Source organism: Cervus elaphus, chromosome 2 (assembly GCF_910594005.1).
Source record: "Cervus elaphus chromosome 2, mCerEla1.1, whole genome shotgun sequence".
Taxonomy (NCBI): Eukaryota; Metazoa; Chordata; class Mammalia; order Artiodactyla; family Cervidae; genus Cervus; species Cervus elaphus.
In genome coordinates this window covers 31,811,603-31,839,329 of record NC_057816.1, presented here as the reverse complement: position 1 = coordinate 31,839,329, position 27,727 = coordinate 31,811,603, and the positions used below count along the sequence as shown (strand labels likewise).

The 27,727-nt window shown below is 37.7% G+C and overlaps 1 protein-coding gene across 1 annotated transcript in view; it reads left to right on the top strand.

Moving 5' to 3' along the window:
• Positions 1 to 27,727, top strand: part of RSF1 (remodeling and spacing factor 1) — a 151,330-nt gene that overhangs the window by 46,536 nt on the left and 77,067 nt on the right. Inside the window, exon 2 of the mRNA XM_043875457.1 lies at positions 11,102 to 11,193. Coding sequence (XP_043731392.1) covers positions 11,102 to 11,193 — 92 coding nt within the window. The remainder of the gene's footprint in view (positions 1 to 11,101; positions 11,194 to 27,727) is intronic.

Below are 27,727 nucleotides of genomic sequence, written 5' to 3'. Positions count from 1 at the left end.
ATTTCGTAATTTTGTGTCATCTATAACTCTGTCCTCTGTTGCCTAGGTTATTATGAAGCAGACCCCAGACACAGAAGAATCCTTTAAAAACTTAGGTCAGGGGAGTTGCCTGGTGGTTTAGTGCCTAAGACTCCCAATGCAGGGGGCCTAGGATCAATCCTTGGTCAGGGAGCTAGATCCCACTTGCCGCGACTGAGACCTGGTGGAGCCAAATAAATAAATATTTAAAAAGCCAGAAAACTTAGATGAGGAAGCTTTCCTAAATCCCTCCCTTGATGTCTCATTACACTCAAAATCGAAACGCTACATTGCTCCCAAGGCTTTTTTAGATAATGACCTTTGCTCACTTCTTCGGTGACATTGTTCACCGTTTTCTCTTTCCTACCACACTGCATGGTTTTAGTTGCCACAGAACTTCTCTACAGGCATTTCCGTGTGCCTGGCACGTTCTTCCCTTCCTTGGCTTAATTGGCTGCTGCTTTATGGTATTTTCTCAATTAGACAGCTTTTCACTGATGGTTTTATCCTGTGTAAAAATGTTTTCCTAAAATGTTGACAGTGCATTTAGGTGAAGGGTGTATTAGTCTTTCAAATTTTTACTAGATTTAAAATAATTGGAAGAAAAAATATTGAGGGAAAATCCCTCCTCCTCCTTAAATACTTTGATATCACTGTTTCTCTTAAAATTTGTTTTGAATCTTTCTCGCCTTTCTTCCCTACCTATCCCCTCCTTCCTCCCATGATTATTTAATTGATTAGAAAGAAAAGAGAAAAGGGAAATAGTATTATCTGATGAGAGAGTTGGAGGCATATGTTACTGGAAGCCATTGCCTCAAGTACCTTAGACTCCCTCTGCAAGGATGCTGTTTGTTAAGTATACATAAGGAAAGAGTAACCCTTTAAAGATTGTGAAGGTGGCTCACTTCATCTTACCTAGAGGCCTTTGCTCCCCATAAACGTCTACCTTCTTTAGGACGAAATGCTGAATGCTGGTTATCAGATCTCCAGTCATGCTGATGTTTGTAGTAGTAGATACACTGACTACTTTGTCATCACCAACTTGATGGACATGAGTTTGAGTAAGCTCCAGGAGTTGGTGATGGACAGGGAAGCCTGGCGGGCTGCAGTCCATGGGGTTGCAAAGAGTCAGACAGGACTGAGTGACTGAACTGACGGACTGACTACTTTGTAGCAGAGATGTTTTCACAGTTTTGATTCTGGAATAATCTAAGCCATGTTTGGTGTGTGTCTCTACCTATATCAAATCAGTGGTATGATTCTCAATGAAACCTAAAACCTAAATGGAGCGTTAGATACCCCATGGTTTGTCTACCTACGTAAGAACTATTCTTGGATTTTTTTTTTCCCATTATGGTAATCACTTAGTGATTTATATTACCTGGCATCTGGCATCTTGCATCTCTAAACTAGCTTTTCAGATAGTGACCTGAGTTACAGTTCAGTCTTGAGCCATTATTATTATTATTTTTAATCTTCAGAAAACTTCAGGACGATTGATTAAATGAACTTTTGAAGATAGGTATGTAAAAACATAATAGTTATTTCGAGGATCAAGTGGACTGTGGGACCAGTTTCATTATGTCTAAAACTGTGCTCCCCCAACAGAGTTTATAGAAACTGGCATTAAGTAAAAGCTTTTTGTAAGCTTATACTTAAATCCCTGTATCTGAAATCAATGTCCTTTTATCAGTGGCCTACATAAAATCAACTGTTTTGTGACTCCAAGTGTGTCTCTGTTTATAAGCATAGAGGATGTTTAAGTAAAAGACTTCATTGAGAAATGAGAAGAATTATGTCATTTAGTTATTAAGAGCAGCTGTAAATTTCTACCATTAAAAAAGCAGGATTGTCAATAATAAAACTAGAAACACAGAAGCAGCAGCATTCATAAGGCTTGGTGCTGGAAAGGTGCTTAGGAAAATGTCAGCTACAGAATGTCTTTGGGGAGTGGATCAGTAATATGTTCTGGGATTCTGCCACTTACTGCTGCTTCCATACCTGCATAATTTTGGCAGACCCTCCATGAATTCACACATCACCTGACCTTTTCTTTTGCTTCAGAATCTTTCACCTTCCTGAGGCCTTGTGAAAGAAACAGGTCCATTAAAAGTTATGTATCAAATCTATCATGTGAAAAGGCAGAGACTTAGTTCAGTTGGGACAAAATTTGTAGTTTTCAGAATGACTTGAATCTGGTTAATAGATAATTCTTAGAAGTTAATAATTCCTAATGTTTCCAAAATTAAGTTATTAAGAAATGTTCTAGGTGACAAATAAGTGAATTTACAGATTGTCAAAGTGTGTGTTAAGAGAATGATCATATGTTTAAAAAAATATGATTGGTAATTTATGGCTGTGCTAAACTCTAGTTACTTGCCTCATGTAGCTGTTTAAATTAATTTAAAAAATCACTAAAATTAAAAGTTAAGTTCCATTGGGGAAAAAAAAAGAAAAGTTAAATTCCTTAGTTTTATTAGCCACATATCAAGTACTAAATAGGCACATGCAGCTAATGACTACTGTTTTGGAAAGTGCAGATATTGACAGCACTGTTTTAGAGAATGTGAAGTATGGGAATTGTAATATTTTTAATTTAACTATTATATTGGTTAATTTTTCTTTTGAAATTCTTGTCTGTTTCTTATCAACAGACAAGATATTAAGAGCTACAGGTGTCCATAAGGTTATTAATCTATCAGTTATGTTTGCAACAAAAAGTATAAGTAAATTGGATGTTAGATAGACTTATTGTGATGATCATTTTGCAGTAATTTTTAATATCAAATCTTTGTTATATACCTGAAACTAAATATAATGTTATATGTCAGCTGTATCACCACAAAGGAAATAAGTAGATTGTTAGTAAATTATGGGGTTTTATAGTTACAAATTTTATATATTATAAATTACAATTTATAAATTTTAGTTTTAAATACGCTTGCTCTGTGTGATCCAGTGCAGCAGCACTAGTTGTATGTGGCTCCTGAGCACTTGAAATGTGGCTGGTGTGAACTGAGATGTGCTGTGAGGATGAAATGATAATGTTTTGAATACTGAGTATCCCCCAAAAGTGTACAGTGAAGGAAGACAGTCAAAAGTTACAAACTTAACAGTTACAAAGTGAGCGTGTTATAGGAAGGTAATATACAGCATAGTGACTACAGTTAATAATGCTGTGTTGCATATTTGAAAGTTACTAAGCCAGTAGAAGCCACAGTCACAGAAAACCAACCAATCTGATCACATGGACCACAGACTTGTCTAACTCAATGAAACTGTGAACTATGCTGTGTAGGGCCACCCAAGACGGACAGATCGTGGTGGAGAGTTCTGACAAAAAGTGGTCCGCTGGAGAAGGGAATGGCAAACCACTTCAGTATTCTTGCCTGGAGGGCCCCATGAACAGTATGAAAAGGGAAAAAGATAGGACACTGAAAGATGAACTCCCCAGGTTGGTAGTGCCCAATATGCTATTGGAGATCAGTGGAGAAATAACTCCAGAAAGAATGAAGAGATGGAGCCAAACCAAAAACAACACCCAGTTGTGGATGTGACTGGTGACGGAAGTAAAGTCCGATGCTGTAAAGAGCAGTATTGCATTGGAACCTGAAATTAGGCCCATGAATCAAGGTAAACTGGAAGTGGTCAAACAGGTGGAAAGAGTGAACATCGACATTTTAGGAGTCAATGAACTAAAATGGACCAGAATGGCAGCATTAGTTCAGATGACCCTTTCCTACTCCTGTGGGCAAGATTCCTTTAGAAGAAATGGGGTAGCCATCATAGTCAACCAGAGTCTGAAATGCAGTACTTGGATGCAATCTCAAAAACGACAGGATGATCTCTGTTCGTTTCCAGGCAAACCATTCAATATCACAGTAATACAAGTCTATGCCCGACCAATAATGCTGAAGAAGCTGAAGTTGAACAGTTCTATGAAGACCTACAAGACCTTCTAGAATTAACACCCCCAAAAGATGTCCTTTTCATTACAGGGGACTGGAATGCAAAAGTACAAAGTCAAGAAATACCTGGAGTAACAGGCAAATTTGACCTTGGAGAACAGAATGAAGCAGGTCAAAGCCTAACAGAGTTTTGCCAAGAGAATACACTGGTCATAGCAAACACCCTCTTCCAACAACACAAGAGAAGACTCTACACATGGACATCACCAGATGGTCAATACCTAAATCAGGTTGATTATATTCTTTGCAGCCAAAGATGGAGAAACTATACAGTCAGCAAAAATAAGACCAGGAGCTGACTGTGGCTCAGATCATGAACTCCTAATTGCCAAATTCAGACTTAAATTGAAGAAACTAGGGAAAACCACTAGGTCATTCATGTATGACCTAAATCAAATCCCTTATTATTATGCAGTGGAAGTGACAAATAGATTCAAGGGATTAGATCTGATAGACAAGAGTGCCTAAAGAACTATGGATGGAGATTTGTGACATTGTACAGGAGGCAGTGATCAAGACCATCCCCAAGAAAAAGAAATGCAAAAAGGCAAAATGGTTTTCTGAGGAGGCCTTACAAATAACTAGGAAAAGAAGAGAAGTGAAAGGCAAAGGAGAAAAGGAAAGATATACCCATTTGAATGCAGAGTTCCAAAGAATAGCAAGGAGAGATAATAAAGCCTTCCTCAGTGATCAATGCAAAGAAATAGAGGAAAACAATAGAATGGGAAAGATTAGAGATCTCTTCAAGAAAATTAGAGATACCAAAATTATGCCCATCTTTGCATCTTTTCATGCAAAGATGGACACAATAAAGGACAGAAATGGTATGGACCTAACAGAAGCAGAAGCTATTAAGAAGAGGTGGCAAGAATACACAGAAGAACTATACAAAAAAGATGTTCATGACCCAGACAACCATGATGGTGTGATCACTCACCTAGAGCCAGACATCCTGGAATGTGAAGTCAAGTGGGCCTTAGGAAGCATCCCTACGAACAAAGCTAGTGGATGTGATGGAATTCCAGTTGAGCTGTTTCAAATCCTAAAAGATGGTGCTGTTAAAGTGCTGTATTCAATATGCCAGCAAATTTGGAAAACTCAGCAGTGGAAAACTCAAGACTGGAAAAGGTCAGTTTTATTCTAATCCCAAAGAAAGGCAATGCCAAAGAATGCTCAGACTACTGCACAATTGCACTCATCTCACCTGCTAGCAAGTGATGCTCAAAATTCTCCAAGCTAGATTTCAACAAAAGTATGTGAACCATGAACTTCCAGATGTCTAAGCTAGATTTAGAAAAGGCAGTGGAACCAGAGATCTAATTGCCAACATCTGTTGGATCATCAAAAAAGCATGAGAGTTCCAGAAAAATATGTATTTCTTCTATATTGACTATGCCAAGATCATGGCATCTGGTCCCATCGCTTCATGGCAAATAGATGGGGAAATAATGGAAACAGTGACAGACTTTATTTTTTTGGGCTCCAGAATCACTGCAGATGGTGACTACAGCCATGAAATTAAAAGATGCTTGCTCCTTGGAAGGAAAAGTTATGACCAACCTAGAAAGCATGTTAAAAAGCAGAGATATTACTTTGCCAACAAAGGTCCATCTAGTCAAAGCTATGTTTTTCTTGTAGTCATGTATAGATGTGAGATTTGGACTATAAAGAAAGCTGAGCACCAAAGCATTGATGCTTTTGAACTGTGGTGTTGGAGAAGACTCTTGAGAATCCCCGCACTGCAACAAGATCCAACCAGTCCATCCTAAAGGAAATCAGTCCTGAATATTCATTGGAAGGACTCATGCTGAAGCTGAAACTCCAATACTTTGGCTACATGATGTGAAGAGCTGACTCATTTGAAAAGACCCTGATGCTGGGAAAGATTGAAGGCAGGAGGAGAAGAGGACGACAAAGGATGACCTTGTTTGCGTGGCATCACCAACTCAGTGGACAGGAGTTTGAGTAAGCTCTGGGAGTTGGTGATGGACAGGGAGGCCTGGCGTGCTGCAGTCCCTGCAGTCGCATAGATTCGGACAGGACTGAGCGACCGAACTGAGCTGAACTGAAGCAGGTAGATCTTAAAAGTTCTCATAAGGGCTTCCGTGGTGATCCAGTAGTTAAGAATCCGCCTGCCAATGCAGGGGACACAGGTTTGACCCCTGATCTGAGAAGTTTCCATATGCCACGGGGCAGCTAAGCCCCTGTACCACAACTACTGAAGCCCTTAAGCACTGGAGCTGGTGCTCTGTAACAAGAGAAGCCACTGCAGTGAGAATCCCGTGCACTGCAACTAGAGAAAGTCCACATGCAGCAGTGAAGACCTAGCTCAGCCAATAAATAAATAAAATTTTTTTTAAAGTTCTCAGAAGAAAAAAAATTATAACAGTGTATGGTGTTGAGTGTTAACTAGACTTACTGTGGTGATCATTTTGCAGTTAAGAAATATTAAATCATTATGATGTACACCTGAAAGTAATATTATGTCATATGTCAATTATACCTCAACTAAAAAATAAGTAGGTAAAATGTAAAAATCTGAAATTTTAAATGACAATAGTATGTTGAAATAATCAGTTATATAGTGTTAAATTTTATAATTTAACATAAAATATTAAAATTAATTTTGACCTATTTTTACTTTTATGAGTGAACTACTGGAAATTCTGAAATTGTGTGACTCATTTTGTATTTCTATTGGATAATGCTGTGAAAGAGCCAATGCTTTAATAAGGAAGGCAAGTAATATATAATCTACTTCTATATGCCTTTATCAAGAATGAATATATTTGCAAAGTGAGATGAAATCATATTTATTTATATATTTATTGTCCTTTTGGATTTTTTAAAATAAAATTTATTTTGACTTCTTTAAAAATTTAAAAAATTTTATAGGTACCAATTGTATCAAAATTTTTTGTGATTTCATTTGTCTGTGATGTGGAAGATATGCATAGAACACGAGTGCAGAGCTTTTATTCAACTGATAAATGAGTGATGAAGATAATAGGCATAGGCATTCCAAGGACAAAATGTTGCTGGAATCATTGTAAAGGTATCACAGAGACTTTGGGGGCTTTTATTGACCAGACATAAAAAGATAAATATGATGCAAGTGGCAGAAAACAGTAAACTAGAGCGCTTGAATAAAGTCAAGATGGGTTGTGTACTGAGTATGCTTAGTGGATACTGAACAGGCCAGAATGATTTGAATCAAGGATTTTAGTGCAGAAGAGAGAGAGGAGGATTGGAGAATTAGGTTGAGACTGAATGTTGGGACTCTGAGGCCTTGGTGAGAAATCTGAGTGAGTTTATTAGGGGCCATCAGAGATATTTATGAACTGGAAAGTGGCATGAAAGCAGTACTTTTTCTTTTTTTCTGTAGATTGATTTGGATACAACAGAGTATCCATACCTGTTTTTCTGAAGTGAGAAGGTGCAATGATATCCTGGAGAAATGGGGGGAAATAGGGAGCAGGTTTGAGATGTTGAAAGGTACTACTGCATTTGGGGAAAAGGAAAAAGAAGCAATTGAAACTGACCTTGGATCCCCAAATATCATGACAGAAATGAAAATAAAGGTATTTCAGCTTTATATGATGTTTTGTGTTCTTAAAACTTTAAGATGGCCGGTTCAACTCTTTATTACAGATGAGGAGTTTGAGAATCATTGTTGAAAGAACTTGGCCAGGGTCATGGTCTCCTTATCTTAAGTAGTGGAGCTAAGAATTGAGCCCAGGTCTTTTCCTGATCTGTTGTCATTGGCATGTACTCAGTTGCCTGTCAATGCCTCCGTTTTTCTGGACTCTTTCACTTTGTGCAGTCAATCCCTAAGTTTTGTTATTTCTGTCCTAAATATATCTCAAGTCTCCCCCACTTCTCTTGGCACCACTTCTGCCTTAGTTCCGGTTTCTACCATCTTTCTGGATTGATATTTTCCTGAATTTATATCTAGTCTCTACCCTGCATACCACTACCTAAAACAAATAAGCAAATAAAAGCAATCTGTTTTCCTGCAGTTCAGTTTTTGAGAGCTTTCTAAATTATAGAGCATTCTCTTGTATCTTTTGAATAAAATGTAAACTTTGTAGCCTGGCCTTATAAGGTTCTACATGATCATGCCCCTTACCTGGGTGCTTCCAGTTCCATGCTCACTTTGTTTTTCAGCCTCTTATGTCTTATTACTTTGGTAAGCAATGTCCTTCCCCCCTTTTCTCCACTGTACCCTCAGTCCCATACATTCTGGTCTTGGCTGAGTTTAATTGTCAGTTTACTTGTTTCTAATCATCCCCCCTGTGCTTCTTCCCCTTACCTCCAGCTCACCCACTGTTTACCCCTCTGAGAAGAGTCCCTCAAGTAGGTTTATTAAAGGTAGCTACTATTTCTTGCTTACTAATATAGGTGGACTCACAGACGTTTGTTGAATGGGAAAATGTTTTTATACTTCAGGGTCATTTCAAGTTAGAAGTGACTTTAGTGGAGAATAAAGAGTCTGAAATAATAACTGAAAAAAAAAAATTAGTCACCTTTCAACCTGTACTTCAGAGCCCTTGTATACTGCAAGGTGTTACATGTTTCACAGAAAAAGATTCCATGACCAAATATATTAGAGAATGCTGCAGACTATATCCAAGATAGGAATATAAGACTGCACGTAAGACTATAATCAGTAAAGGCTTCAGGAAGTTCTATAGTAAAAATAAGTATATATTTTTTGATACAGCATTTTCCTAATATATTTGATTATGGAAACTTTTTAGATAGAATAAATGTAATTTCTCCTAGGTTACTAGCAGTATTTGGGAAATGCTAAATGTATGTGTCTTTTATTTCCCTCAGGTCTAATTAATACATTTATACCACATAATCAGGCTCATGCCCAGAGGATATTTGGAGGAACTCTGGTTGTTTACATAGTTGAAAGGGAAAACTTTAGGGAAGATATCAGTTCAGTTCAGTTCAGTTCAGTTGCTCAGTCACGTCCGACTCTTTGCGACCCCATGAATCGCAGCACGCCAGGCCTCCCTGACCATCCACCAGCTCCCGAAGTTTACTCAAACTCATGCCCATCAAGTCGGTGATGCCATCCAGCCATCTCATCCTCTGTCGCCCCCTTCTTCTCCTGCCCTCAATCCCTCCCAGCATCAGGGTCTTTTCCAATGAGTCAACTCTTTGCATGAGGTGGCCAAAGTACTGGAGTTTCAGCTTCAACATCAGTCCTTCCAATGAACACCCAGGGCTGATCTCCTTCAGGATGGACTGGTTGGATCTCCCTGCAGTCCAAGGGACTCTCGAGAGTCTTCTCCAACAGCACAGTTCAAAAGCATCAATTCTTTGGCGCTCAGCTTTCTTTGTAGTCCAACTCTCACATCCATACATGACCACTGGAAAAACCATAGCCTTGACCAGACGGACCTTTGTTGGCAAAGTAATGTCTCTGCTTTTTAATATGCTATCTAGGTTGGTCATAACTTTCCTTCCAAGGAGTAAGCGTCTTTTAATTTCATGGCTGCAGTCACCATCTGCAGTGATCTTGGAGCCCCAAAAAATGAAGTCTGACACTCTTACTACTGTCTCCCCATCTATTTCCCATGAGGTGATGGGACCAGATGCCATGATCTTAGTTTTCTGAATGTTAAGTTTTAAGCCAACTTTTCACTTTCCTCTTTCACTTTCATCAAGAGGCTTTTTAGTTCCTCTTCACTCTCAGCCATAAGGGTGGTGTCATCTGCATATCTGAGGTTATTGATATTTCTTTCGGCAATCTTGATTCCAGCTTGTGCTTCTTCCAGCCCAACGTTTCTCATCATGTACTCTGCATATAAGTTAAATAAGCAGGGTGACAATATATGGCCTTGACGTACTCCTTTTCCTATTTGTAACCAGTCTGTTGTTCCATGTCCAGTTCTAACTGTTGCTTCCTGACCTGCATACAGGTTTCTCAAGAGAATGAGAATGGTATTCCTATCTCTTTCAGAATTTTCCACAGTTTATTGTGATCCACACAGTCGAAGGCTTTGGCATAGTCAATAAAGCAGAAATATAGCTATCTTCAAATATTTGAAGGTTCTATTAAAAGAGGAATTGAAAATATATTTTTTGAAAAATAATTTTTTGAAAAATAATTTCTTTGAAACTAGAAAATAAGAGCAAGAACCAGGCCAGGGAGAGGAAGATGTAAGTAGGCAGAGGTTTTACTTTTTATAAGGGTAACTTTCTAATCATTAGAATTTTCTAAGGTTAAGTAAATGTTCTGTCCCTAAAGCTTGTCAAGCAAAGATTTATAGGGATGTTTTAGAGGAGTTTAGCACATTAGGTAAGGAATAGATCAGAAGGATAGTTTTCCGCAATAGTTTGAAAACGATTAGGCTCTATTTCTGAGATACCTATCAATAGGAATTTATATTCATTGATCCCTTTCTAATTCTGTGAATCCATGTCTTGGTTTGCAGTCATAGTCAAGAAACCAAATATGAGAAACATACAGTAGAAATTTTAATGGTATGGTTAATTGCTTTTACTTGATTTTTTTTATAGACTTTATTTTTTAGAGCAGTTTTAGATTCACACAAAGAAATTCAGCACAAAGTATAGAGAGTTCATATATACGCTCTTCCCCTAGGAATATATTAATACAACCTCTCTCACTGTCCACATTCCACAGTATCGTGGTACATTTGGTAAAATGAATGAACCCTGCGTTGATACGTCATCACCCAAATGTCTACATTTAGAGTTCACCACCCCCTCCTTTTCTCCCCCTATTTTTTTGGCTGTGTGCAGCGTGTGGGATCTTAGTTCCCCAACCAGGGATCAAGCTGCAGTGGAAGCATGGGGCCTTAGCCACTGGACCACCAGGGAATTCTAGAGTTCACTCTCAGTTGTTGATGTTTTGAAAGAAAACGTGAATATTCTTGCTTATCTTTAAGAAAGTGGTTTTTAGTTGTTTCTTATCCTAGTGTAGTCTTTTCTGATTCAGAGGTCTAAAAGATAACTAGATCAACATCTGTATTGAAAAAGTAGTCATCTTTCAGGAAAATTCTTTTTTTTCCCCCAATAATCTCATTAGAAATGTTTTATTTCGCCGACTAACAGTATTTTTTCTTCCTTTTAAGTACCGAAAGAATTGGTGGAGCTCCATTTGAAGTTGATGAGGAAGATTGGCAAATCTGTTACAGCAGACAGATGGGAAAAATACTTGATCAAGGTAAATATTTATAAATCACCTTCTCTGAAATATTATTCTATCTAGCATAAATTGATGTTATGTTTCATAATGTGCTCTGACTTTTCAAATGTTCTCCTAAAAGTTGCAAAATATGAACCAGAAATCCATATGATTACTATAACTTCTGCAGCAACTATGCACTGGTCTAGAGTCCTAAAGATTTTAGAGGGTTCCATATCTTTTGTGCCAAACACGGTGCTCAGGACTCTTCATGTTTCCTCTCAGCTGTTCCTTAAAATCGTCCTAGTCAACTTAGTTAAGGTACAGACAAGACCCAACAAAGTTGTCATTTTTCTTTGAGATCACATAGTATGTGTCAGTTCAGTTCAGTCGCTCAGTCATGTCCAACTCATTGCGACCCTGTGAATTGCAGCACGCCAGGCCTCCCTGTCCATCACCAACTCCCGGAGTTTATTCAGACTCATGCCCATCGAGTCAGTGATGCCATCCAGCCATCTCATCCTCTGTCGTCCCCTTCTCCTCCTTCCCCCAATCCCTCCCAGCATCAGGGTGTTTTCCAATGAGTCAGCTCTTCACATGAGGTGGCCAGAGTATTGGAGTTTCAGCTTCAGCATCAGTCCTTCCAATGAACACCCAGGACTGATCTCAGCTCTGCTGTTAACAAACTTTGGATCCATGGATGATCTACTTTTGCCCCCCTTGTATCTCAGTTTCTTCATAAAATGTGGAAATTAGAACAAGATGACTTCAAAACCCTTAAGTTTTATGGTCATAACCACAGATTCTGAGTGTTTTTAATTGAAATATATTCACGTAACATAAAATTTGCTCTTTGAAAGTGTGCAGTCCAGTGTTTTTTAGTATATCATAAGGTTGTGCAACCATCACCATTATCTAAAACAGAACCTCTTCATTGCCCCAGAAAGAAACCCTCATACCCATCTGCAGTTACTTCCTCCTTCCCTAGTCCTTAGCAACCACTGATCTCTTTTCTGACTCTATGGATTTGCATATTCTGGAGGTTTCATATAAATAGAATTACAATTTGTAGCCTTTGTGTTTGGCTTCTTTCCATTAGCATAATGTTTTTAAGGCTCATTTATGTTGTAGCATGTATCAGAACTTTGTTCCTTTTTGAGCCTGATTAATAGTCTCTTATGTGGATAATACTACATTTTATCCATTTATCAGTTTATGATATTTGACTTCTTTCTGTCTTTTGGCTATTATAACTGCTATGAACATTTGTTAACAAGTGTTTTGGTAGATGTGGTCAATTTTTTGAATATTTATCTAAGGGTAAAATTGGTAGGTCATATGGTAATTTTTTAACTTTTTGAGAAACTACCAGACTTTTTCCAGAACAGCTCCAATGATTTACATTTCCCCTAGGAACCTATAAGGGCTCCAACTTTTCCACATCCCTCCTTACCAATACTTGTTATCAAATGATTGATTTTATTTATCCCAGTGGAGATGAAGTGTTACCTCATTGTGGTTTTGATTTGCATTTCCCTTAATGTCTAAATGATGTTGAGCCTTTTTCTCATGTGCTTGTGTGTCTTCTTTGGAAAAATGTCTGTTCATATCCTTGTCCATCTTTTAATTGACTGTCTTTGTTTTTGAGGTTTTTTTTAATATATGCTGCATACTAGACACTTAACAGATTTATGGTTCACAAATATCTTCTCCAATTATGTGTGTTATCTTTTCAGTTTCTGTGTAATGTCTTTTGATGCATGGAAGTTTTAATTTAGATTAACTCCAATTTTTTTCCTTTGTGGCTAGTGCTTCAGTGTCATATATAAGAAGTCATTGCCCAGCACAGGATCGTGAAAATCTAATCCTATGTTTTGAGAGCCTTTATACTTTTAGCTCTTAAATTTAGATCTAACCCATTTAATTTTTGAATATACTCTTAGATAGGAGTTCAGCTATATTCTTTCACAGATAGATATCTGTTTGTTCTGTTATGATTTGTCAAAAACATTATTTTTTCCCCTCACTGGATTGCCTTTACATCCTTGTAGAAAGTCAGTCGACCATGAGTGTGAGAGTTTATTTCTGAAGTCTTCATTCTATTGACTTTGATGTTGTTATTTATGCTAGTATCATATAGTCTTGGTTGCTGTGGTGGCTCAGACAGTAAAGAATCCACCTGCGATGTGATAGACCTGGCTTTGATCCCTGGGTTGGGAAGATCCCCAGGAGGAGGGCATGTGAATCCACTCCAGTATTCTTGCCTGGAGAATCCCCATGGACAGAGGAGCCTGGTGGGCTGTGGTTCACAGGGTCACAAAGAGTTGGACGTGACTGAGTGACTAAGCACACAGCACACTCATATCGTCTTGGTTATTGTAGCTTTGTGGCAAGTATTTAAATTGTTTATCTTTTACAAAATTGTTTTGGCTATTCTGCATCACTTTCATTTCCTTATCCTTAAGCTTATCCTTGAGGATCAACATCTGCGAAAATGCCAGTTAGAATTTGTATAGGGATTGTATATAATTTGTAGATGAATTTGGGGAGTATTGGCTTCTTAATAATAGTAAGTTCTCTGATCCATGAACATGAGATGTCTTTCAAAATATGTAAGTCTGTAATTCCTTTCAACAGTATTTTGTGGGTGCTTCCTTGGCCACCCTGCACTTCCAATGCAGGGGCACAGGTTCAATCCATTGTTAGGGAACTAGGATCCCATGTACTATGTGATGTGGCCTAAAAATAAGTAAAATTAAAAAAATTATTTTGCAGTTTTCGAACTCTGGTCTTAGACTTTATTCCTTAGCATTTTGCCATTTTTGATGGTATTGTAAATGGAATTTTCTTAATTTCATTTTCATATCATTAATTTCTAGTGTTGTGGAAATACAACTGATCATTGTATATTGGTCTTATATGTTGCAACTTTGCCAAAGTCATTTATTAGCTCAAATAGCTTTTTCTATAGTAAATTCTTAAGATTTTCTATGTACATGATTAGGTCATCTGCAAACATTTACTTCCTCTTCAGTCTGGATATCCTTTATTTATTTTTCTTGTGTAATTGCTTTCCTGGAACTTCTAATACACTGTTGGATGGAAATGATGAGAGCAGACATCTTTGTCATGTTCCTGATCCTAGGGAGAAAGTTTTTGGTCTTTCAGCTTTTATTATGTATGTATGTTATTTGAGGGTTTTTCATTGATGTCCTTTATCAGTTGAGGAAATCCTCTTTTCCCCCCTGGTTTGTTGAGTATTTCTCTCATGAAAGCTGTTGGATTTTGTCAAGTGTTTTTTTCTGCATCTATTGAGATAACCACGTGAATTTTGTCCTTTATTGATCTGTAGTGTGTTACATTGATTAGTTTTCACATGTTGAAACCTTGCAATCCTGCATTCAATCCCATTTGGTCATGGACCGCAATCTTTTTTATATGTTGTTAGGTTTGATTTGTTAATTTATTTTCGAAGATTTTTGTGCCTATGTTCATAATAGATATCGATTTTCTTTTTCTTGAGGTATCTTTGGTTTTAAAATCTGGGCAATGCTGGTCTAATGTTGAATTGAGAAATGTTTCCTCTGCTTTTATTTTTTTTATGGATGTTTGTGAGGGATTAGAATTGAGCAGTGAAGCCATGTGGGCTTGGGCTTTTCTTTGTTGAAAATTTTTTTGTTTGTTAAACCAGTCTCTTTAGTTGTTACTGGTTTATTCAGATTTGTATTTCTTCTTGTGTCAAGTTCAGTATTTGTGCCTTTGCAGGAAACTGTTCATACTAGATTAACTGTTTTGAAGTGAAGTGAAGTTGCTCAGTTGTGTCCAACTTTTTGTGACCCCAGGGACTGTAGCCTACCAGGCTACATGGAATTCTCCAGGCCATGGAATTCATGGAATTCTCCAGGCCAGAATACTGGAATGGGTAGCTATTCCCTTCTCCAGGGGATTATTGGCATACAATTGTTCATAGCATTCACTTACAATTCTTACTTTTCCAAAGTCTGTAGTAATGTTCCTCATTTCTTTCCTCTTTTTACTGATTTAGTGTTCTCTTTTTTCCTGGTCAGTCTAGTTAGAGCTTTGTAAAATTTTATCTTTTTAAGAACCTACTACTTTTGGTTTAATTGAATTTCTGTTGTTTTTCTGTTTGATTATTTTCTTCCTTTCACTTGCTTTGTGTTTAGTTCTTCTTACCTTAAAGTGAAAGTTTAGGTTATCAGTTTGAGGTATTCCTTTTTTTCCAATATATTTATTTTCAGCTCTTCCATCTAATCCCTGCTTAGCTGCATCGTATAAATTGGCACATTGTTTTTCATTTTCATTCATTTCTAAGTATTTTCTCTTTTCCTTTCTGATTTCTTTTTTGATCTATTGGTTATTTAGTAGTATGTTGTTTCCACGTTTCTGAATTTCCCCAATGTTTCTGAGTTTCCCCAACAGGAAACTGTTTTTGATTTCTAATTTCATCCTATCATGTAGGAGAACATACTTCGTTCTTTCGTATTAAAAAATAATTTTTCTACTTAGATATTTATAGGGATTTGCTAACTTCATATGTATGTTTACTGTCCTTTTTTCCGCCTGATTTTTAAGACTTTTGCTACCCTGTAAAGTTTATACACACATACACACTCTTATATATAAATGTATATTTCCCTTATCTTTTTTTGATATGCTAATGTCGCTACTATTTTATTTAAATAACTATAAACTCTCCATTAACTTTTTTTTTAATTAAAATATTTTTTATTTTGACTCTGCTGGGACTTTGTTGCAGGACATGGGCTCTCTCTAGTTTTGGTGCTTCTTGGAAAAGACCCTGATGCTGGGAAAGATTGAAGGCGGGAGGAGAAGGGAACGACAGAGGAGGAGATGGTTGGATGGCATCACCGACGCGATAGACATAAGTTTGAGTAAACCCCGGGAGTTGATGATGGACAGGGAAGCCTGGCCTGCTGCAGTCCATGGGGTTGCAAAGAGTCGGACACGACTGAGCGCCTGAACTGAACTGGGTTTTGGTACATAGGCTTCTGATTGCAATAGCTTCTCTTGTTGGGGAGCATGGGCTCTAGGGCACACGGGCTTCAGTGGCTGTGGCATGTGGGCTCAGCAGTTGTGGTTCCTGGGCTCTAGAGTGCTGTCTCAGTAGTTCTGTCGTATGGAATCCTCCCAGACCAGGGATCAAACCCGTGTCTCCTGCACTGGCAGGCAGATTCTTTTACCACTGAGCCAGCAGGGAAGCCCCTATCTAGAGTTCTGATGTTAGAAAATCTGTGCTCCCTTCTTGGTTTCTCAGCACTGTTGATGTCAGGAGACTTTTATCACTTGTCTGAATCTAAGCTGATTGATCTGTAAATCTGGGGAAAATGCAATGTTATTAAATATTAACATTCATCTTTCAGAATTGTGAGAATTTAATGAAATAACGTATGAATGGACTCAAAACTAATGTCTGACGTTGGCTTCGAGAAGAAGGCTGTTAAAGATGATATATTCTGAAGATACTATCAAAACTTATATTATTACCTTGTTTTAAGATATGTAAAAGCTTAATATTAATTAATTCAGTTAATGTTGTTCAGTTGCTAAGTTGTGTCTGACTCTTTGCTACCCCCTGAATTGCAACATGCCAGGCTTCCCTGTCCTCCACTATCTCCCAGAATTTGCTCAAACTCATGTCTAATGAGTCGGTGATGCCATCCAACCATCTCATCCTCTGTCGTCCACTTCTCCTCTTCTCCTTCTACCACACAACAAAATCTCTTAACATGCTTACTGACCTGGTAGGTTGTTTCTTAAATTCTGAAGGCAAAAATAGATGGCTTTATATGAATCACAAAACAAATGAAGATACGCTTAACATGGAGGTGTCTTTACTGTGATGACTCTACGGAATCTAAGTTGTATTCTGTTTGTTGCTGTCTGGGCCACTTTATTTAGTCTTCACATTTTTATGGCCTTGAATACAGTCCTTTATAAAAAAAGGAAGGAGAAAGTACCTTCTGTATGTGAACTCAACGCAAACTCAGCAGGAGTAGGTTCATAGATGGATATCCCCATTTTACAGATGACAAAACTGGAATTGTCTTTTTAAAAATGTCTATCCTTCATCAGAATTCATGAGAACTAGACCTTGTATGCCTTATTCACTTTCATATACATCAAAAGCCCTCAAATTATGGCCCCCTGCCTATTTTCATAAAGGTTTGTGAGTCAAGAATATTCTTTTACAAACAACATTTACAATCAGTTTCTTGAAAGAGTGAATACTTTGAATTCCAATTAAGTCAGCTATTCTCTACCCCCAAATAATTCTCTGCATCTCATTAGTATATATGAATTACAAAAATTGTACAATTATTAATTATTAGATATTACACATAACATAATGTATATATACTACCTAGTATATCACATATAGTTATTGTATTTTAAATTTCATCAAAGAATATGTGGAAATGTTTTCTCTCCTTACATAGATGCCAGTAAAAGATTCTTGATTTAACCTCCTGGCCTGCAAAGCCTAATATTTACTGTCAGGTCCTTTACAAAAAAAGTTTGCTCACCCTTGATAAATATCATGCATAGTACAGTGCTTGACACATCGGTGCTTAATAATTATTTGCTGAGTGAATGAACTGTGATTATAAATAACTTTGCAAAGGACACAAAACTAAGTTACCAACCAAGGTTTTTCTGACTTTGTAACCTTAAAAGCAATGAAGTTTTCTTTATGGGCAGTAAGAAAGAAATCATTGTTTTAAAAATGAACCTTATGATTATTTGTGTATATTGTTTTCTTCTCTAAATCATCAGGCGTGGACATTTTATGTGAAACCTGGTAATAGTATCAATACTGGGTATAATTGATCAATATTTGATAATAAACTTTATGTAAAGTTATGTTATAGTTTTGCTAGAAATATAATTTAAAAATCAAAGTACAAGTTTTTCTGTGGTCAAAAGCTGTATAAGGAATTTTAGCCATTCTTCTCTCTACATTGTTAAGAGTACTGTTGATAGTCTAGAGAAGAAACTGGCACATGATAGCCAAATCCAGGTAGCTCCTTGGTTTTGTAAATAAACTAGTATTTGACATTGCTCCTGTTCATCTATGTATGGTCTGACTGTTTTCAAGCTGTACAGTGCAATGGTCAGTGATCTGTTTAATGAACTATATGATCAACAAAGCCTAAAATACTATCAGCTGTTTACAGGAAAAAGTTTTGACACCTGGCCTAGAAAGCACATTAACCATCTATTTCTCTATTTCTCTTAGTTTTGTTCTTTATGAAATTTGAATACCAGAAAGCCACTTGGTATTCATCTGCTGGATAGATAAAAAGGACAAGGATGAGTAAAGAGCATATCTATACTTGCTGCAGAGCTGCCTTTGCCTGTTTTTCAGTATCTCTCATATTAGTTATCTGCTGGTTCATAAGCAGATTGGAACAATGTCTATCTTTTGGACCACCACTTACCCAGCTCTAAGCATGTGGAGTGACTGAACAAATGTATTTGTATGGAGTCGCTAAGTAATCAGTTTCCTTAAAAGTTGATTGCTAGAAAAAGTTTCATCAAACACTGACTCCCAAAGCTTTAGTCTACTTCAGGCTCTTATACCAGATTACAAACATTGCCATTATATCCTACTGACTGCCTAGTGAACTGTTTCTTGTAGCAAAATCAAACTCAACATGTATCAAAAGCCAAATTATCTTATTCCTTGATCTTCTCATACATATTGAATCCATGATGTATTCATATCCCCACCAACATCGTGACCTCAAACCGTGATTCTGGCATATTAAACACAAAGGTTTAAAAGTAGCTGTTATATCACTTTAAGAGTTATTTAGTGATTCTCTTTCTCTTAAAAATCTAAACTCTGTCATAGCATTCAAAACTCTTAATGATTTAGCCAGTTTCTTTAGCCACATCTAATGGCAGTCTCTCTTGTGTACCCTGCTACTTGACTCATATTCTGTGTCATTCACGGAACATGGGATCTTCTTCATTCCTTAGAGTATTTGCATATACTGTATCTTCTGCCTAGGATGCCTTCGCACGAACTTGTTTGCTTGTCAAACAGTTATCCTTTAAATATAACCTCAAGTATTAACTTTCTTCTTGAGACCTTTCTTTTCACAGGAAGACATTCCAAATGTTCCTCCATGTATTTATGTGTAACTCCATTATAGAAATTACCATATATTTTTTATTGCATGTACACTATGTACCAGGAACTGTGTTTAATACTTTCCTTACATAGCTCGCTTTTGAACTAAATATTATCCTCCTCTTATGCACAAGGTAGTTGATTTTGAGAAACTGAATAACCAGACAGATCTCACATTGCTAGAAATGGCAGAGCCAGCTTTCAAGCCCAGGGCTTCCTGAATTTAGTGCTTTAAAATACTGTTGGTATTGCCCCTTATATTTGTCTTTGTTGTAAATTATAAGCATCTTGAATGCTTTTTGCAGCTTTTATACATCAATGTTAGGTGAATTAATTATTTAAATTATTTCAGTTTTCTTTCACTTGACTGCTAATAAGATTAACTCCGTGTTTACTTCTTACTTCTATTTATTGGTTACATTAGATATTTTTCTAATGGAAATTTTACTTTCCCTGTTAACATGGCTTTTGATCTTTTATCTTTCTCAAAGTGATACTGTTGTACATTTGTATTATGGAGAGCAAATTCTGTTTAAATCTAGAGCAAATATCCATCATCTGTTAGACCTTGGTCTTTGGCTCATAGCAGATGTTACCAATCTAAGCTTTTCCTCCAACCCTAGTTTAGCAGACGACACTGCTATCACAAATCAGTCAGCAAGGGCATGTTCGCCGTGTCTTGTTGTGTTTCTCTTAAACAGTTAACTGAGACCTGTAGAATGAGCAGAAATTTGCTAGGAAATTACCAATAGTTTGATTTCACTATAATTATGGAGAATGGCAATGAGTGGAAGCCTAGGGTTCATGTGAAAGAAAGTTACTGTAGTAATTCAACCAACCAATTAAGAGGCCTGAACTAAGATTTTGGCAGTAAGTATGGAAAGAAAGGGCTTCCCTGGTGGCTCAGATGGTAAAGAATCCACCTGCAATGCTGGAGTTGCAGGTTTGATCCCTGGATCAGGAAGATCCTCTGGAGAAGGAAATGACAATCCATTCCAGTATTCTTGCCTGGGAAATCCAATGGACAGAGGAGCTTGGCGGGCTATAGTCCATGGGATTGCAAAGAGTTGGACACGACTGAGTAAACAGCAGCAACATGGAAGGAAAAGGATTTAGGTGAGAGCTATCAATATTTGGAAGGTAGAGTCAGTAAGTCTTGATACCTGATAGAGGCAAAGAGAGGTGTCTAGCAGCTCACCTCAAGAAGGGCATTCATTGTTGTGCTCTATCCTGGACTTGCTAACATATATGCTTCAATATCATCCAGTATGTAAAGGAACCTGAAAATCTAGCTGGTGACTTTTAAGGTGAAGTTACCCTCCTAAAAATAAAGAAATCTAGTTAGTAGAAATTTAAAATAGCAGTTCTGCAGAGATATGTTAACCCCTTAGTTGGATTGACCTTGGCCTTGTTGGGCTTCACATTGCTTTTACTTGGTGAGTCATAAAAAAACTTCTCTGCCAATAAACTCTTATGCTTCCATGAAACTCCTCTGTTTGCTGTGATTGCTAATGACTTTAGATACCACATGAGCAAGTTAAGACATCTTACCATGGATAAACAGACACGTGCCTTCAACAAATTCAACAAATTCCTGCCACCCTGCCTCCTGCCCAAACGCAGCAGTAAAAAGGCCCTAAATGTAATAGAAAAGCTAATTTTTAATTAATTATCCTTTAAAGGAATTGATTTCCTTTAGCTCTGAATTATTTCTAAGAGACAAATGGTAATTTATTACTGCTATTTTTCTTCAGTTTTGTGATTTCTTTGGTGCATGCCATACCAGTGATTTAGAGACAGTTTTTCAGTGAAAAAAGAAATACTGTCACACTGAATGTAGTGATCAATGGATTTTAAAAGGCTCTTGATTTTAAGAAATGTTAAAATGTAAAAATAAGTATGTTTATTTGGATAAGCAGAGTATTTCCTGGTGTTCAGTACTAGAGGGATAATGACATTTAGTAGAAAATAACCTAATGTGTCTTTTCTGGGGTGTCTATCTACCACTCCACAGAAAATTAACCTCATTTGTCCCTCAAAAGTAAAGGGAAGATAATAGATAATCGCAGAACTCTTTGGAAAGTGATTATAGTAGATAATGGTTCTTGTTCAGTCACTCAGTCGTGTCTGACTCTTTGCAGCCCCATGGATTGCAGCATGCCAGGCTTCCCTGTCCTTCATCATCTCCCAGAGTTAACGCACACTCATGTCCATTGAGTCAGTGATGACATCCAACCATCTCATCCTCTGTCGTTCCCTTCTCCTCCTGCCTTCAGTCTTTCCCAGTGTCAGGGTCTTTTTCAAATGAGTCAGTTCTTTGCATCAGGTGGCCAAAGTACTGGAGTTTCAGCTTCAGCATCAGTCCTTCCAATGAACGTTCAGGACTGATTTCCTTTAGGATGGACTCGTTGGATCTCCTTGCAGTCCAAGGGACTCTCAAGAGTCTTCTCCAACACCACAGTTCAAAAGCATCAATTCTGCAGTGCTCAGGCTTCTTTATGGTACAACTCTCACATCCGTACATGACTATTGAATAAACCACAGCTTTGACTAGATGGACCTTTGTTGGCAAAGTAATGTCTCTGCTTTTTTTTTTTTTAATTTTTTTTTCATTTATTTTTATTAGTTGGAGGCTAATTACTTCACAACATTGCAGTGGGTTTTGTCATACATTGACATGAATCAGCCATGGAGTTACATGTATTCCCCATCGCGATCCCCCCTCCCACCTCCCTCTCCACCTGATTCCTCTTGGTCTTCCCAGTGCACCAGGCCCAAGTACTTGTCTCATGCATCCCACCTGGGCTGGTGATCTGTTTCACTATAGATAATATACATGCTGTTCTCTCGAAACATCCCACCCTCGCCTTCTCCCACAGAGTCCAAAAGTCTCTGCTTTTTAATATGCTAATTTTGTCATAGCTTTCCTTCCAAGGAGCAAGTGTCTTTTCATTTCATGGCTGCAGTCACTGTCTGCGGCAATTTTGGAGCCCAAGAAAATCAAGTCTGTCACTGTTTCCATTGTTTCCCCATCTATTTGCCATGAAGTGATGGAATGGGATGCCATGATCTCCATTTTTTGAATGCTGAATTTTAAGCTAGCTTTTTCACTCTTCTCTTTCACCCTCATCAAAGAGGCTCTACAGTTCCTCTTTGCTTTCATAAGAGTGGTATCATCTGCATATCTGAGGTTATTAATATTTCTCCAGGCAATCTTCATTCTAGCTTGTGCTTCATCCATCCTGGCATTTCACATGATGTACTGTACGAATAAGTTAATAAACAGGGTGACAGTATACAGCCTTGACGTACTCCTTTCCCAGTGTGGAACCAGTCTGTTGTTCCATGTCTGGTTCTAACTGTTGCATCTTGACCTGCACACAGATTTCTCAGGAGGCAGGTCAGGTGGTCCAGTATTCCCATCTCTTTAAGTATTTTCCACAGTTTGTTGTCATCCACACAGTCAAAGACTTCAGTGTAGTCAATGAAACAGAAGTAGATGTTTTTCTGGAATTCTCTTCCTTTTTCTGTGATCCATCAGATGCTGGCAATTTGATCTGTGGTTCCTCTACCTTTTCTAAATTGAGCTTATACATGTGGAAGTTCTTGGTTCATGTACTGTTGAAGCCTAGCTTGAAGGATTTTGAGCATAATCTTGCTAGCATTTAAAATAAGTAGTTTTAACATTTGTTGGCATTGCCCTTCTTTGGGATTGGAATGAAAACTGACCTTTTCCAGTCCTGTGGCCACTGTGGAGTTTTCCAAATTTGCAGCACTTCGACAGCATCATCTTTTAGGATTTGAAATAGCTCGGCTGGAATTCCATCACCTCTACGGCTTTGTTCGTAGTGATGCTTCCTAAGGCCCACCTGATTTCACACTCTAGGATGTCTGGCTCTAGGTGACAGCTGAGTGATCATACCATTGTTGTTATCCAGGTCATGAAGATCTTTTTTGTATAGTTCTTCTGTGTATTCTTGCCACCTCTTCTTAATATCTTCTGCTTCTGTTAGGTCTGCACTGTTTCTGTCTTTTATTGTGCCCATCTTTGCTTGAAATATTCCCTTGATATCTCCAATTTTCTTGAAGAGAGTGCTAGTCTTTCCCATTCTATTGTTTTCCTCTATTTCTTTGCATTCATCATTGAGGAAGGCTTTCTTATCTCTCTTTGCTATTCTTTGAAACTTTGCATTCAGATGGGTATATCTCCTTTTCTCGTTTGCTTTCGTTTCTCTTCTTTTCTCAGCTATTTGTAAGGCTTCCTCAGACAGCCTTTTAGCGTTTCTTTTTCTTGGGAATTGCTTTTTTACCTCCTCCTGTACAGTGTCACAAAACTCTGTCCATAGATCTTCAAGAATTCTATCAGATCTAATCCCTTTAATCTATTTGTCATTTCCACTGTATAATTAGTAAGGGATTTGATTTAGGTCATACCTAAATGGCCTAGTGATACTCCCTACGTTCTTCAATTTAAGTCTGAGTTTTGCAAAAAGGAGTTCATGATCTGAGCCACAGTCAACTCCTGGTCGTATTTTTACTGACTGTATAGAGCTTCTCCAACTTCAGCTGGGAAGAATATAATCAATCTGATTTTGGTATTGACCATTTGGTGATGTCCATGTATAGAGTCATCTCTTGTGTTTTTGGAAGAGGGTGTTTGCTATGATCAGTGCATTCTCTTCGCAAAACGCTGTTACCCTTTTCCCTGCTTCATTTTGTAACTCCAAGGCCAGACTTGCCTGTTACTCCAGGTGTATCTCTTGACTTACTACTTTTGCATTCCAGTCCCCTGTGATGGAAAGGACTTTTTTTTTTTTTTTTTTGGTATTGGTTCTAGAAGGTCTTGTAGGTCTTCATAGAACTGTTCAACTTAAGCTTCTTTGTCATTATTGGTTGGAGGATTGAATCTGGGTGTCCTGAATTGCAGGCAGATTCTTTATAGTCTGAGTCAGCAGGGAAGCCCATTTTGTCAATAGATACCTTTAATCAGAATGGCACTTTCAGTAAGGCTCATTGCTTTTATTCCTTAGGCAGCTTGTCATCTATTAGGAAGTCATAAGGACCATCTTTTTTCATTTGTTATTTTGGACATATTTTGACAAGGGGTAGATAGTTCTATATGGCTGTGTTTATTTTTCAAAAATAAGCTAAGGTTGTTATGTTTCATTTTTTTGGCCTTTGTTTATTAAATTGTGTTTTTCTTTTTAAAATTGAGGTATAATTCATACAACATAAAAATTTCCATATTAAAATATATTCATTGATTTTTAGTATATTCATTATGTTGTCCAGCCATACCACTATGTAATTCCAGAACATTTCTATCACCCCAAGCAGAAACTCTGTACCCATTAGCAATCTGTTCCAGTCACAGCCCCTTCCTTCTCAGATCCTGGCCAGCTCTCACTCTCCTTTCTGTCTCTATGAATTTGTGTGTTTTGAACATTCCTTATGGGTGAAATCATAAAATGTGTGTGGCCTTCTGTGTCTCCTTCATTTAGTATAATGATTTGAAAGTTTGTTCATGTTATATATAGTATATATTAGTACTCCATTTCTTTTTATTGCAAAACATTCTTCCATTTTATGGTTAATACATTTTATTTATCCATTTTCAATTGATGATCATTTGAATTTTTTCACCTTTTGGCTATTAGGAATTCTGCTATGAATGTTGATATAAAAGTGTGGCCATGAATTTTTTTCTTCTCTATGTACCTAGGAGTGTATAAAATTGCTGGGTCATATGGCATTTTTTTTTGAGGAACTGCCAAACTGTTTTCCATAGTCACTATACTATTTTACATTCTCATCAGCAATTTATGAGGGTTTCAGTTTCTCCAAAACTTACATTTTTGTTACAATGATAAGAGCTAATATTTGGGAACTTAATATATACTAGATCCTATGGTATTTTACATACAGTATCATTTAATTCACAGCATAAACTAGATCATGGAGAATGAATAACTCCCAAAGTCACATAAATAGTAGATGAGGAAGCAAGGATTGAACATAGGTTTGTCTTGTGCCACAAAATGAATACTTAACGCTCTGTATATTGGAAAGCATTTTCATGCTTTTAACTCTGCAAATGTTCTTTAAGGAGTACCATTTACTCATGCTTCCCTGGTGGTAATGAGTCTGCCTGCAGTTTGGGACACCTGGGTTTGATCCCTGGGTGGGGAAGATCCCTTGGAGGAGGGCATGGCGACCCACTCCAGCATTCTTTCTTGGAGAATCCCCGTGGACAGAGGATCCTGGCGGGCTACAGTCCATGGGGTTGCAAAGAGTTGGACATGACTGAGCAGCTAGGTGCACACACGTTTACTCACGCGCAGTGCTTCAGTGGCCACGATTTACCATCATGAGTGAACTGCATGTGTTAATATAGTAAGAGCACCGGATTTCTAACGGGGAAAAACCTGAACTCTGCCGATTACTAGGTATGTAAGTTTAGTCAGTTCTTGTGCAAGTATGTGTGAATTCTCTCAGCATAGTACTTATCAAATAGTTGGAACCCAGCAAATGTTGTTTAAATATTAAAAATAAATTATCAGGAAAACAGTAACAATTTTACTTCTTTTCTGTGTCTGGCATTCTTTTGGAAATTGACAGAAACTTAGACCGAATTATTTATACTTGTAGATACAGAATTGTTGAGTTGCATCTGCTTTAGTTTTTGTTCTGAATTTCAGGTGGTCCAGTGAATGTTTTGTGTTGATAATAAATCTGAAGACTGTTCCAGTCAGAAGGGATCAGTGCCTTAATTACGGCTGGGAAATCTTCTGTGCAAGCGTGCCCTTGTAGTAGACTTCAGAAACCTGCTTTTCCCCTCCAGAGGTTTTTTTTTTTCCCCCCGAAGTGTGCACACTTGTATTATTCAGAACCTCTCCATTGTATACTCAGAAGTATTGCTCCTTTACCTATAACTCTAGTATCAATGTGTTTTGAAAGAAGTTGCATAAAAATAGCGATTAATCAATATCATTAGTCATTGAAGAAATGAACATTAGAAGCACAGTATTACTTTATACCTAATAGGGTAACTCTTAAAGCAAAATAATAAATATTGATGAATTTGTGGAGATGCTGAAACTGATGGGAATACAAAATGGTGCAGCTGATGTGGAAAACCATTTGGCCCATCCTTAAAAAGCTAAACAGGACTTTCCTGGTGGTCCAGTGGTTAAGACTCTGTGCTTCTAATACAGGCTCCATCCCTGGTCGGGAAGGTTCCACATGGTGTGCTGTACAGTCAAAAAAAAAAAAGCTAAACATGTAACTGCTGTGTACCCATCAGTTCTGCACCTCGCTGTATACTCAGAAGAACCGAAAACAGACTCACAGACACTTGTATGCCAGTATTTATTGTAGCTTAATCCATAAGAGCCCAAAGGTTGACACTACCCAAATGTCCATCAGTAAACAAAATGTGATACATTCATACAATGCAATATTTTTCATCCTTAAAAAGGAAAGAACTTCTTATATTTGCTACCACATGGGCAGTCCTTGCAAACATTATGCTAAGTAAAAGAAGCCAGACACAAAAGAACATATATTAAAGTAGATTAGAGATTACAAGGTGCTACAGAGTGGGAGGAGAATTGGGAGTTAATTGCTTAAAACTTAAAGATCTTCTGTTGAAGGGAATTCCCTGACAGTCCAGTGATTGGGATTCCACCCTTTTACTGCCGAGGGCCTGGGTTCAGTCCCTCTTTGGGGAACTAATATCCCACAAGCCAGGTGATGTGGCCAAAAGAAAGTTTTTGTCTGGATAATAAAAAAACTTTTGGAAATAAGAAATATCAGTGATTATACAGCATTGTGAATGTGATTGATTAATGCCACTAAATTATACACTTAATGACTAAAATGGTGAATTTTATGTTTATATACAAAAATATTTCTCTATATATTAAATTCATATATATCTCCACACTATATAAAAATGCAACAGTCAGGGAATTTTCTCTTGATCTGGCAGTAATCTTAACTTCAACGTGTTTACTATCATATTGGATACAGATCCTAACAAGGCAGCCCATTCAGTATAATATAGGGTTTGTTGTTTAGTTGCTAAGTCGTGTCTGACCCTTGCGACCCCATGGACTGTAGCTTGCCAGGCTCCTCTGTCCATAGGATTTCCAAGGCAGGAATGCCTGGAGTGGGTTGGCATTTCCTCCTCCAGGGGATCTTCCCCACTCACAAATCAAACCCACATCTCTTACATCGCCTACATTGGCAGACAGATTCTTTACCCCTGATAGCTGCTATCAGGGAAGCCTGTAAGTGAAAGCTGCTCAGTTGTGTCCAAATCTTTGCGGCCCCATGGACTGTAGCCCACCAGGCTCCTCTGTCCATGGTTGGGCAAGAATGCTGGAGTGGGTA